This window comes from Bos mutus, chromosome 14, assembly GCF_027580195.1.
Source record: "Bos mutus isolate GX-2022 chromosome 14, NWIPB_WYAK_1.1, whole genome shotgun sequence".
Taxonomy (NCBI): Eukaryota; Metazoa; Chordata; class Mammalia; order Artiodactyla; family Bovidae; genus Bos; species Bos mutus.
This window is the reverse complement of record NC_091630.1, coordinates 65,622,431-65,636,626: the sequence shown is the minus strand read 5'-3', so window position 1 is coordinate 65,636,626 and position 14,196 is coordinate 65,622,431. Positions and strand designations below refer to the sequence as shown.

The 14,196-nt window shown below is 36.1% G+C and overlaps 1 protein-coding gene across 1 annotated transcript in view; it reads left to right on the top strand.

Annotated features, from left to right (window-relative positions):
• ATAD2 (ATPase family AAA domain containing 2) overlaps nt 1–14,196 on the top strand; it is a 63,851-nt gene that overhangs the window by 38,037 nt on the left and 11,618 nt on the right. Inside the window, exons 14-20 of the mRNA XM_070382438.1 lie at nt 441–600; nt 1,437–1,527; nt 2,216–2,530; nt 2,857–2,989; nt 3,543–3,729; nt 4,402–4,587; nt 10,946–11,081. Of these exons, the coding sequence (XP_070238539.1) occupies nt 441–600; nt 1,437–1,527; nt 2,216–2,530; nt 2,857–2,989; nt 3,543–3,729; nt 4,402–4,587; nt 10,946–11,081 (1,208 nt within the window). The remainder of the gene's footprint in view (nt 1–440; nt 601–1,436; nt 1,528–2,215; nt 2,531–2,856; nt 2,990–3,542; nt 3,730–4,401; nt 4,588–10,945; nt 11,082–14,196) is intronic.

The window sequence follows — 14,196 nt, the reverse complement described above, 5'->3', positions numbered from 1 at the left end:
CACTAAAAAGACCTAGAAGCAATCACAGTCCAGTATATTCTGTTTTACTTTGGCATCCTTTGATAATGTGTACACAATGAAGTTTTTGAAGCTTTTTTTTTTTTAAGTTTCTGTTTATCTGCCTAATACTTGTGTATATATATTTTTTATTGCATCCTTGTTTGAGAACTCCAGAGTTCTATGTGAAATTGTGCTTTATGAAATGGCTTCCAGGATCCATTTGTAGCATTCTAAAAAGTGTGTTTTCCATTGATTTTAAATGTCTGTGTGCCATGTAGTATGTTATTTTACAGATTTTCGTTTTTAAAAGTCTATTGAAAATAGTGGGATGTGCTGAGAAAATTTATTCACACATTTAATGTATTAAATCTTCACAAAAAAAGAAATGATGTATTCGGCTTCTATATAGTTAATCTCTTCTCTCTTATTTTTAAATTTAGTTCAATTGTTTCCACCTTGCTAGCTCTTATGGATGGATTGGACAGCAGAGGAGAAATTGTGGTCATTGGTGCTACCAACAGACTGGATTCTATTGATCCTGCTTTACGAAGGCCTGGTCGTTTTGACAGAGAATTCCTATTTAGCCTACCTGATAAAGATGTAAGAATTTAACATCACTCAAATTTTGACAAAATTGATTGTGCTTATCTTGAACAAGTCTTAGTATAGTGCAAATTGGAAGATTGAGTTTTGTATGTTCTGAGGCAAAGTTGTATGATTAACATTCAAGTAGGTATGTATGTATTTTTAGAGAGGCATTATTTAAAGAATAGAACTCAGATAATTTTTTATTTTATTTATTTCTTTATTATTTGGGGGAATGCATACCTTGTGGCATCTTAGTTCTCCAACCAGGATTTTAACCCAGGCTCATGACAGTGAAAGTGCCGAGTCCCAAACACTGGACCAGGGCATCTCTGGACGTGCACCTCCGCACCCGCCCCGCCACCCCAAGCACAGCCTTTGCTTGTTAGTCATATAGCTTTATTTTGATTCAGAACACATGGCCTAACAGTCAGTCCTTAGCCAGTTCATTAGACTTGACTTTTTCATGGATACAACCATATAATTCTACCCAGTTACTTTAAAGCTGCTGAATATTTTGAGAACCAAGTACGAAAATATGGGTAGAGCTGTCAGTACGCAACAGTTTTTAATATGTACAATAAACAATAATCCAGCAGTTAGTTAATTTTTCTCATTCACATTTGTGATGACTAGAACTTGAGCACTAAAAATGCAGTCTTATTTAATACAAATTTCTTAAGCTCATACAAATATATCATTTTTTTCCATTTTTAATGTTTCATATTTCTGTTTATATTAGGTATTGACAGCTTTACATTTTTAGATAACCCAATTATCTTAGATTAAAGTTACCCTAATCTAAATAGCACTATATTATTATAGAAAAATTAAATTGTTTTTGTTTGTAGGCTCGAAAAGAAATTCTAAAAATTCACACAAGGGATTGGAATCCTAAACCACTGGACATGTTTCTGGAAGAACTAGCAGAAAACTCTGTTGGTAAACATTGCTTTAAGTATTAAAAGAAATATTACATGCATTTCAAAGATGGAACAAGTTGTAGTTTTGCCAAGGTTTAAAGAAACCTTGTTTCTTGTTTAAAGAAATACAAAGTTAGATTTGTTTCTTATTTATAATTTGTGGCATGTTTTCTTATAAAGTCCTAGATACCATATAGAGGTGTTTAATATCTTGACTGTCAAAGAATTTGAGAATGAAGTTAGATCTTTTGCTGTTTACATTTTTCTAATTATCCTGTTAAGTATTCTACATAAGCTATTGCAGGTAACTCTTACATCAATCCTGTGAAGTAGGTAGCTTTATTCCTATTTTACAGATATAGAAATGGCTGAGAAAGCATAAATGATTCTCTAAAAAGATCACACATCTAGTAAATGACAAACTGGAATTTGATCCTGATTATCTGATTTCAAAACTCATGCTCTTGACCCCTGCGCTCTGCTTTTAGTGCTTGCGTATTTCACTCTCAAAAGTTGATTGATTTGTTAGGGGTTATTATCAATCATGTGAGTTCACTGAGGGGCTGAGAGACATTTTAGCCTTATTACTCCTAAATATTTTGCTACTATATTGCTAGGCTGATGTTTAGTTTTCTTTTAACCATTGTCTTGCTTAATATGGTGGTGATTTACTTTAATTTTTTTTCTTTTTTGGTTGCCTTGGATAGGATACTGTGGTGCAGATATCAAGTCAATATGCTCTGAAGCTGCTTTATGTGCTCTGCGTCGACGCTACCCACAGATCTATACCACTAGTGAGAAACTGCAATTGGATCTCTCTTCAATTAATATCTCAGCTAAGGATTTTGAGGTAGCTATGCAAAAGATGATACCAGCCTCCCAGAGAGCTGTGACGTCACCTGGGCAGGCACTGTCGACCATTGTGAAACCACTACTGCAGAGCACTGTTCACAAGATCCTAGAAGCCCTGCAGAGAGTGTTTCCACATGCGGAAACCAGGACAAACAAAGCGTTAGACTCCGGTATGAAACTTGATTGACTGTTTAGTTTTCATAGTCAGTAAAACTAAGTATTTTGTACATCTCAGTAATGTTTCTTTATGAAAGAGACTCTTGAAAGGAATTTGGTCATGCCTTTCCTAGATATCAAGGAAGTTTACTTCACAGATTTCCCTAGACTTCCTTTATTTTAGGTTTGAAGTGCATTTTAAAATTTACTTGTTATTTATATGTACACAAACTTTTTTGAAAAAAAATCTCATTGGGGTTGCTAACTGAAGCATTATGTGAAGATCTACTTTGTAATTGAGAAAAGCTACTAATGTACACTTTTTTTGCTTGCTTTACAGATATTTCTTGTCCTCTCTTAGAAAGTGACTTGGCATACAGTGATGATGATGTTCCATCGGTATATGAAAATGGACTTTCTCAAAAATCCTTTAATAAGGCAAAAGAAAATTTTAATTTTCTTCATTTGAATAGGTACATTTCCCTTGAAAATTTATATATATGTATATATATATTCATTTGGAGAAGGAAATGGCAGCCCACTCCAGTATTCTTGCTTGGAGAATCCCAGGGACAGAGGAGCCTGTTGGGCTGCCATCTATGGGGTCGTGCAGAGTCAGACACAACTGATGCGACTTAGCAGCAGCAGCAGCATATATATTCATTCTCATGTGAATTCCCTAAAACTAAATGAAATTATGCTTGAGAAGATAAAGGATGCCAGCTAATTTACTTTTTTAAAAATTAAAATATTAGAAAATATTTTGTTACAGTTGTCATGATGTTAGAAACTATAAAGTATTGTTTCTAAATACTTTTCTAAATACAGTTTTCTAAATACTTTCTAAATACAGTTTCTAAAAATCTGTAAAGTTCGATTATTTCCAAGAGCCACATGAATCATGCTGCTATGATTGACTGGCCATATTGTCAAAACTTTTGGCTTATAAAAGTTCATAATTGATAATTGGGAGAGAAATTTAAGCTTTTTTTCCCTAAAACATAGGTTATTACTCATTTCTTTCAGAAATGCTTGTTATCAACCTATGTCTTTTCGACCAAGAATGCTGATAGTGGGCGAACCAGGATTTGGGCAAGGTTCTCATTTAGCACCAGCTGTCATCCATGCTTTGGAAAAATTTACAGTGTACACTTTAGACATTCCTGTGCTTTTTGGAGTCAGTGCTACATCTCCTGAAGAAACATGTGCCCAGGTAATTCATTGTTGCCCAGACAAATAAGCTGTAAGGTGAAATAGTCTTCCAGAGACAAAGTCTAGAATTGCTTCATTCTTTTTTATACTGTGTTTTTTGGTCTTTCTGATTTCTGACTTCATGTTTTCAAAACAGAACCATGCCTAACTGCTTAGTTATTAAAAAGTATGACTTTAAATCCTTTTCCACTTCTTAATTACTATGGGACTTAGGAAAGTTTATTAAGTCTTTCTGCCCCATTTTCCCCATTTGCAAAATGGAAAAATCAGTACTTACATGATTATTGTGAGAATTAAATGAGTGAAGTACTTAAAACAGTGATGGCTATGCAAAAAGTATGCAAATATTCTGCTGCTTCTTTTTTGCTATAGTTATATTAAAAGTTTGTAAAAGTGTTTTATGTATTTTTATATTTAACCTTGGTTGCCATAACAGAAAAGTCTTTTAGATTTCTTGAGCTGTTTTCTAATTGCTTGAAGCAATTATGTTTTTCTAAAAATGAAACTTTTATAAAAATATTCAAAAACAAGATGGTGGGATTGGGGGAAGCATTTTTTAGACTTAAGGGTTTTATATGACAGTTCTGGGAAGTTAAATTGTTCTAGATTTAAAACGCACACTGCTAATGTGCTGACTCTCTAAATGTATGTAATTGTTTTCTCTCTCTACTAGGTGATTCGTGAAGCTAAGAGAACAGCACCAAGTATAGTGTATGTTCCTCACATTCACTTGTGGTGGGAAATAGTTGGACCAACACTCAAAGCCACGTTTACCACATTATTACAGAATATTCCTTCTTTTGCTCCAGTTTTACTACTTGCCACTTCTGACAAACCCCATTCCACTCTACCAGAAGAGGTAATTTGTGGGAGAAATCATTATGCTTTAGAATGGAATATTCATAATCAATATAATTTAAAAAGAGATATTCAGAAACTATTAGGAATTTATGGGGAAAAAATTCAAGTCCTAAAGAGGTGAATAAAATTATAAGGAAAAGTTTTCCTAATTAAAGATACCATTGCTAGCTATGTGATACATAAGTTTGTTGGGCAGCACATGTGTCAGCATTTGTTGTGTATATGTACAGTGAGACCAGAGCTTTCCAGGTGGCGCTAGTGGTAAAGAACCTTCCTGCCAGTGCAGGAGACATAAGAGACGTAGGTTCGATTCCTGAGTCAGGAAGATCCCCTGGAGGAGAGCATGGCAACCCACTCCACTGTTTTTGCCTGGAGAATCCCATGGACACAGGAGCCTGGCGGGCTGTAGTCCATAGGGTTGCACAGAGTAGGACATGACTGAAGTGACTTAGCACACATAGTGAAACTACTTTATAAGTTTTTTTTCTCTAAATGGAATATGATACATTACTGTTCCATAACTACTTTATGTATCTTATGTGTTTTTTAATATGTAAGTCTTATTTATTTTAAGAGCACCATAGTCTTTGCTGTTGTATTGGTATACCATAATGTTATTTATCCAAATCCTTATTGATAGGATTTCAGCTATTTTCTAATTTTTTTCTGTTGAACTGCTACAGTGAGCATTTTGGGGTTTTAAATCATATAAACATTACCATGTGGATTTTTTTAACATGCATTCCGAAAAGTGGAATAACTGTAGCTTAGTTGAAGGGTATGCACACTTGACATTTTTAACAGTACCAAATTACTGTCCTTCAAATTTGTGCCAATTTCGATAACTACCAGTGACCAGGTTTGTTCTGTTTCTGCTTATAATACTATTCTCTTATGGCAGGAACACCTCTGCCCATCACTGTCTTTTCCCTTACTCTGCTTTTTTTTTTTTTTCAATTAGTTTATTTTTTTTTCAATTGGAGTATAATTGCTTTTCAGTGTTACGTTAGTTTCTGCTGTACAAAAACGTGAATCAGCTGTATGGATACGTATATTCCTTCCCTTTTATGCCTCCCTCCCACCCTCATCCCACCCCTCTGGTTTGTTTTTGTCACTACTTGACATAACATATTAATTTGTTTGACTCTGTCTCTCCTAGCAGAATGTTAAATATGTGAAGTCTGGACTTTTTTTCCACTTCTCTATCCCCAGAGTACATAATAAGCATATTGTAGGCTTCTGTGTGTGAGAGTGTGTGTATGGTTTTTCCATACCTTTAACAGAATTAATGTACAGTTTATAGAACACTAGTAGGAAGATAAATTCAAATATTTAACTTAAAAATACTTTTGAGCACTTATTCTATAACAGACATGGTTATAGGCATTGGAAATATAGCACTGAACAGTTTAGACAAAAATCTATATCCTCCTAGGGCTTACATTTTAGTTGGGGGAAAGACAAACAAGAATAAAATACAATACTAACCTGTCACTATGGAGAAAAATGTAGCTAAGCAGTGCCAAAAGTGTGGTACGGTCACTGTGTTAAATTTACTGGGTTGGCCTCACTAAGAAGATGGCATTTGAGCAAATACCTGGAAAAGGTGAAGTAGTGGCCCATTTGGGTATCTGAGGGACAAAGGTTCCTGGCAGAGGAACAAAGGTTTCTTATGCAAGTATAAAAGCCCCAAAGCAAAAGTGTGTCTGATGTGTTAGAAAAATCACAGAAAGTCTAGAGTGACTAGGCCAGAGGGAGTGTAAGGCCGAGAAGGGGTTGATGGCAGGGAACTATCAAAGGGCCAGGTTATGTTCCCGATGGCAGCTTTAGTAGCTGTGAATTACTCAACTAAGAACCAAATAAATTGGGAAATGAATATTAAGTGTATGTTAAGTCTAGATTCTTAGGGTGGTAAGAGTCCTTAAAGGTTTCTAATCACCTAGTTCTGGACTCTGAATTCTTTCTTTTGTGTAATAACACTGTCACAATTCATTTTGTTAGTTCTGACTCCTAAAAAAAATCAGCTTATTTTGAGAGGCTTCCATTTCTTAATCTCCGTTTGTTTCCCAGGTACAATAGAGAACTTGTCTAATCTGTCTTCATCATGGCAAGCGCTTTGTATGTTTGAACATGCTTTTGCATTCATTTTTATTTCCTCACTCTAACCCAGGCTTCTTCATACTAAACAGTTCTTCTATGATAAGATATAGTTTTTAGGATTCTTAAATACAATGGAAGTTTATTTCTTGCTCACTTACAGTATCAGGTAAATGACTGGAGTGACGGCTGTACCCTCCCCCGTGTAGTCGTTCCACACACTCAGACTGGGAGAGCATGCTCATTTTCATCACGTGGCTCTCCAGATTGTTTTCATTCCACCCAGCTGAAAGGATTGGCCCTTTCTTGTGCCTGGTTTGAAAGTGATACACATCATTTCCTTTCACGTTCCATTGGCTGAACCTCGCATAGCCATACCTAACTGCAAGGGAGACTAGGAAATATGATATAGCACTGGGCCCAAAAGAAAGAGAACATGAACTGTGACAGTAGCAAGCTCTGCTGCACATCACACATATTTTTAGTTTCTTCAAAATTCTAGTCACTCGCTTGAATGTCTTTCTCTTTATATTCCTTTTGAAAGGCTGTACCCAGAATGAATTAAGTACTTTAGCAGTGTTCTGATTAACGGAGTAAAGGAGAATTACTATTTAGTAGCCACATTAACCATTTATGTATTGTACTCACTGTCAATTAAAACAACATTATTTCAAAGTTTAAAACAAAAATAAGTTTATACTCTTGGTAATAAGTAAGGGAGACTAGCTGAACTTTATATGGATGGAGGGAGGTTGAATGGAGAAGGCAATGGCACCCCACTCCAGTACTCTGTCCTGGAGAATCCCATGGACAGAGGAGCCTGGTAGGCTGCAGTCCATGGGGTCGCTAAGAGTCGGACACGACTGAGCGACTTCACTTTCATTTTTCACTTTCATGCACTGGAGAAGGAGATGGCAACCCACTCCAGTGTTCTTGCCTGGAGAATCCCAGGGACAGAGGAGCCTGGTGGGTTGCCGTCTATGGGGTCGCACAAAGTCGGACACGACTGAAGTGACTTAGCAGCAGGGAGGTTGAAAAGCCATAATCAGTTTAATCTGGCATAACTTTATCAAGAATGTGGAAATTCTGTACTTAAAATGTTTTGGCTTTTTTTTTTTTTTTTGCTATAGCTTCTTCTTTTTTATGATAATATTTCCTAAGTATGTCATTGTGAACTGGGTTGAGTAGCCCAGCATCACCCTGTCTGGGAGAGTGGAATGGGCACCGGACCAGGAATTGCTGGTTTTATAAAATGAATAGTCTATATGGATACAAATAAGCAAGTCTGCTTTGAGCCTTACGTAGTCTCTATTGTCCTTGGTGAGCTAGTGATACTGTGTCTGTAGCATTGGACTGTAATATATATGAGAAGTACTATGTATTACATTACAATCTGTCCATCTCAAAACTGCAGTCAGAGTACCTGTATGCATGAGCACTAGTAGACCCTAACAACTCATGAAAAAATGAGAAAGAATGTCAGAAATAGATTAGAAACTTGGGTGAATTGTGAAACACAAGCAGTGAGGATTAGATTTCAGAGTATGTGCATCAAAGGGCTGCTTTGAAAAATGGCAGTTATTTCTAGCTCTAGATCAGTGCTAGGAGGAAATTAAGAGAGTCCTTGAACAACTTTGTGTTTTTTGGCTTTCTTCACTTCTGGCCGTGCCAGACAGTAGTTGGCAGAGTTTGTCATCAGCTAGATCAGTGAAGGTGGACCAAGGACTAGTGTGGCAGGGCAGTAACTTAACCTTTAGGTACTGAATGGGAGGAGTGGGAAGACCCTGTGCCCAGGAAACAAATTACAGGCACATTCTGTTTCTAATATAGTCTACCTTATTTCATAATCACTGAAAAAGAAACTAGAATAAACAGAAAAAGCATCTATGAACAGTCATATTTGAAAGGCAAAGATAAATTTATAAATAAGCATTTGAGGAAGGACAGTGCCATAGAAAATTATATCCATGCATCAGCAATAGATTGTTATGGAAAAGAACCATTTGAAGACATTACTAATGAAGTATCTCCTCCCAAATACAAAACCCTCCAGGGCTAAAAAGACACAGATGAAGAGTGAATTAGCAAGATGAGGGATCATGAGATCAGGAATTCTTATATAATACAATAGGACAGAGATCTGAAAAGTGAGGGGAAAATTAAAGGAAATAGAGGAGATAGATTCAAGTCTAACATCTATTTAATGGGATTTAAGGGCAGAGAAAAGAAATGTAGAAGAAAAAAATAGTCAAATAATTCAGCATTTCATAGAATTAAAGAATACCATAATCTTCAGATTTAAAAGGTCCCCTGTTCTAACTGATGGATATAGAAAGACTGATATCTAGATAAAATTTTAGAACATCAAAAGTACAGAGAAAAATCTAAGCATCTTCCCAGAGAATAAAACATTACTAGAAAGGACTAAAAACAAATTGCTTCTACATTTCATTGGTAACACCAGCCACTACGGAGGCAACTGAGCAATATTTTCAGTTAGAAGGAAAATAATTTTGAATCTGTAATTTTCTTCCCAACAAATTAACATTTGAGTGAAAGAACAAAATATATTTTTGACCATACAGTGCCTAAGAAACTATTACCCACAAACCTCTGACTGAAATATTAAAAGATAATTTCTCCTCTTGGTTTTTTCTTTTTTTTTTTTTGGCAGAAGTGGCATATAAGAAGCAGTACACGAAGAAAACAGTAAAACTTGTCACAAAATTGTGCTTGTTAACTTTTTTTTTGAGGAAGAGGGAAAATATTGCCTCAGGTTCTTCGAACAGAATACTCTTTAAGCCTGATGCAATCAATGTGATAGACACTAAATACACAAAAACACATTTAAAGTTATGTGGAACTATGTTGACCTTGGTTCTGAACTCAGAATGGCAGGCAGGAAGGACATCGTGAAGGAGAAACAGGAAGTAAAAGCACCTTCAGATTTGTATCTGATATGTAGATGTTGATTAACTTTACAGTTTGATAGAAAAAGAAGCTTAAGGATATATCTGTTAACACTTGTAACAGTGAAAGAATAGAAATACAGCATAGAAATAATACATAAAATATCTGTCCTTTTGTGACTGGCTTGTTTCCCTTAGCAAGTGTTTTCAGTGTTCATCTGTGTTGTAGCCTGTGTTCAAATTTCATTCCTTTTTAGGCTGAATAATATTCTGTTGTATGTCTGTACCACATTTTGTTTTTCTGCTCATCTGATGATGAGCATTTGAGTTGTCTTTACCTCGTGCCTAACTTCTGAATAATCCTGCTATGGTTATTGCTATGCAAGTTTATTTTTTTTTTCTTCCAGTTTTTTTGGATATGTATACTGGGTTACATGGTTATTCTTTGTTTAACTTTTTTGAGGAACCAGCATACTGTTTTCCACAGTGGCTGCACCCTTTTAATTCCTACTGGCTCAGGAGATCTAATTTCTCCCTGTTTTTACCCATTCTTACTGTTTTCCAGCCTTTATTCTTACTGAACAACCACTTATTCTCATATCTCACTTTGGGTTGTAAAAGTGAATTAATTGATCTCAGTTCAGTTCAGTCACTAAGTTGTGTCCAACTCTTTGCAACACCATGGACTGCAGCACTCCAAGGCCTCCCTGTCCATCACCAACTCCTGGAGCTTACTCAAACTCATGTCCATTGAGTCGGTGATGCCAGCCTGCCATCTCATCCTCTGTCGTCCCCTTCTCCTTCCACCTTCAACCTTTCCCAGCTTCAGGGTCTTTTCCGAGTCAGTTCTTCACACCAACTGGCCAAAGTATTGGAGTTTCAGCTTCAGCATCAGTCCTTCCAGTGAATATTCAGGACTGATTTCCTTTAGGATGGACTGGTTGGATCTCCTTGCAGTCCAAGGGACTCTCGAGAGTCTTCTCCAACACCACAGTTCAAAAGCATCAATTCTTCAGCGCTCAGCTTTCTTTATAGTCCAACTGTCCCACCCATACATGACTACAAAACCCTTTAAGTAAAATATCACCATATCAGTTATTGTATGAATTATAGTTTGGAGTCTTGAGTTCTAAAGAAGACCCCATGGTTTTAGTTCCTTATCCACTGCATATGTGATGTATACATAAGTTCAGTATAAGTAAAAGATTTAAGAAATTACTCATTACACAACTTAGATTGTTATTACAGTAATCTACTGTTGCATTGAATGATTGATACATAGTATGTATGTGTATACAACATACATATATACACACACATATATATAATGCATCTGTTTTCTTTTTTAAGGTACAAGAATTATTTATCCATGACTACGGAGAAATTTTTAATGTCCAGTTACCTAGTAAAGAAGAACGGACACAGTTTTTTGAAGATTTAATTCTGAAGCAAGCTGCTAAGCCTCCTATATCCAAAAAGAAAGCAGGTTAGTTTCTGTATCAAAGTTAATATATAATAATTTTGAGAAAGTGGAAATGAAACATCAGTTAATGGCATTGCCATCTTCTAATAGTCACTCAGTTGTGTCTGACTCTGTGACCCCATGGACTGTGGCCTGCTAGGCTCCTTTGTCCATGGAATTCTCTAGACAAGAATTCTGGAGTGGGTAGACATTCCCTTCTACAGGGGATCTTTCTGACTCAGGAATCATGTACCAAGAGAGATCTTCAACTTAGCCATCAAAAGCCTGAATAAAGTTAGGCTGAAAAAAACACAGAGGATGATTGCAGAGAAGAAAGCATTTAAATGAGAAATTAGTATTAAAGATACTTTAAACAAGATCACATGTATTTTGAAATTAAATGTCTACTTTTAAATGATGGGTGTATCTAAGAAGCCATAACAAGGAAAATTACAGAATATTTGTAATAGAATAAAGACAAAAAGAATTTAGCAGAATTTGTTGCATGCAGCTGAAGCTGCTCAATGCAGGTAAATACAATGTGGAGTCTTAAAATAAGATATGAAAACAAATAATGGACACTAGCATGAAATTTTTTGAAATTTGAACAAAATCTGTACTTTTGTTAGTAATACTGTATCATGTGTTAATTTCCTGTTTTTTTTTTTTACAACATATTATTTCTTTATATTCTCAGAATTAGATTAGAAGTTTCAAGCCTCATTCAATTTTTTTTTTTTTTTAATCACTGGGGCTAAGTCGCTTGAGTCGTGTCTGACTGTGCAACCCCATAGACGGCAGCCCACCAGGCTTCCCCGTCCCTGGGATTCTCCAGGCAAGAATACTTGAGTGGGTTGCCATTTCCTTCTCCAATGCATGAAAGTGAAAAGTGAAAGTGAAGTCGCTCAGTCGTGTCTGACTCTAGCGATCCCATGGACTGCAGCCTACCAGGCTCCTCCGTCCATGGGATTTTCTAGGCAAGAGTACTGGAGTGGGGTGCCATTGCCTTCTCCGCCATTGCCTTCTTCTTCTTTCTTTTTCTTCTTCTTCTTTTTAAATCACTAAGATAATGAATTTTCTTTAGCAGTAATACTAGGTACTAAACTGCGTGGAACTGTATCAAAGTTTTGAGTGAATATAAATTAGAAATCTGGCATTCTGTTCATACTAAGTCAAACAAGTGGAATCAAAATGTCATAAACTTTTTTATCTAGGCAAAAATTCATAAATTCTCTAAAATACATACTATATATAGGTATACAGAAGCTTTTCTACTACATTTGATAAAGGCTTGAGAAAGAATAACAACAACAAAGAGAGATGGAGAAATTGGAGAACATAACTAAATGAAATGGGAACACGGAATATGAAATAGAAGAAGTGAAACTAGATAAAAATAAAACATCATCGTATAGTCCAGTTGTTTTTAAACGTGGCTGCTCATTAGAAACACATCTAGAGCTTCAGAGAAGAATGGCAATAACTGGGCATTTGTATTTTTAAAAAATTCTAAGATAATTCTGTTATGCATCTGAATTTTAAAAAGTAGTTACAAGTTTTTCTATTAAAATAGTCATTTTAGTGATACAGAATTCTATTATTTTCTGTTGACCAATCATGATACAATAGTATTAAGGGAATAATAGAACATAACCATAATAGTAAAAGATGTTTATCAGTTTTCACAGTCAAGAGCCAGATAAAAAATAAAAGATAATTGCAGTTGCAAACCATAAAGGAAACATGATTAACCTAACACTTTAAAATAATTGCGTACAATTTAGGGATTAAGTAGAGTGATGTGGTAAGTGGAAGTGCATATATGCACATGTTCTGATCTGCCCAGCCAGTCTGTGTCTTTTGGTTGGTGCATTTAATCCATTTACAGTTAAGATAATTATCAATATGTGTGATCCTATTACCATTTTCTTAATTGTTTGGGGTTTATTTTGTGTAGGTCTTTTCCTACTCTTGTGTTTCCTGCCTAGAAAAGTTCCTTTAGTATTTGTTGTAAAGCTGGTTTGGTGGTACTGAGTTCTCTTAACTTTTGCATGTCTGGAAAGCATTTGATTTCTCCATCAAATCTGAATGAGAGTCTTGCTGTGTAGAGTATCCTTGGTTGTAGGTTCTTCCCTTTCATCAGTTTAAATATATCGTGCCATTCCCTTCTGGCTCATAAAATTTCTGTTGAGAAATCAGCTGATAACCTATAGGAGTTCCCTTGTATGTTATTTGTCATTTTTCCCTTGTTGCTTTTAATATTTTATCTTTATCTTTAATTTTCATCATTTTGATTACTGTGTGTCTTGATGTGTTCCTCCTTGGGTTTATCCTACCTGGGACTCTCTGTGCTTCCTGGACTTAGTTGACTATTTCCTTTCCCATGTTAGAGAATTTTTCAGCTGTTATTTCTTCAGATATTTTCTTGGGTCCTTTCCCTCTCTCTCTCTTCTCCTAGGACCTGTATAATGTGAGTGTTGGTGTGTTTAATGCTGTCCCAGAGGTCTCTAAGGCTGCCTTCTTTTCTTTTCATTCTTTTTTCTATTCTGTTCTGTGGCAGTGATTTCCATCGTCTGTCCTCCAGGTCTTAGCCATTCTTTTGCCTCAGTTATTCTGCTGTTGATTCCTTCTGTAGCAGTAGGAATTGTTCTTCTGTTCTTTAGTTCTTCTAGGTCTTTGTTGCATCTTCTCAAACTTTGCCTCCATTCTTTTTCTGAGATCCTGGATCATCATCACTATATTTATTTTGAATTCTTTTTCTGGAAGGTTGCCAATCTCCACTTTATTTGGATGTTTTTCTGAGGTCTTATCTTGTCCCTTCATCTGGGACAAAACTCTGCTTTTTCATCCTGGTTAACTTTCTGTAGTGTGGTTTTGGTTCCAGCCACTGTGCGATTGTGGTTCTTGCTTATTCTGTCTGCCCTCTGGCGGAGGAGACTAAGAGGCTTGTATAAGATTCCTGATGGGAGGGAGTGGTGGTAGGGAAAACTGAGTCTTGCTCAGTAAAACTAATCCAATTATCCACTGATGAGTGGGGTTGTGCTTCCTCCTTGTTAGTTGTTTGACCTGAGGTGACCTAGCCCTGGGGTCTGTGGGCTTTCTGGTAGGGTTAATGGTGACCTCCAGTAGGACTTAGGCC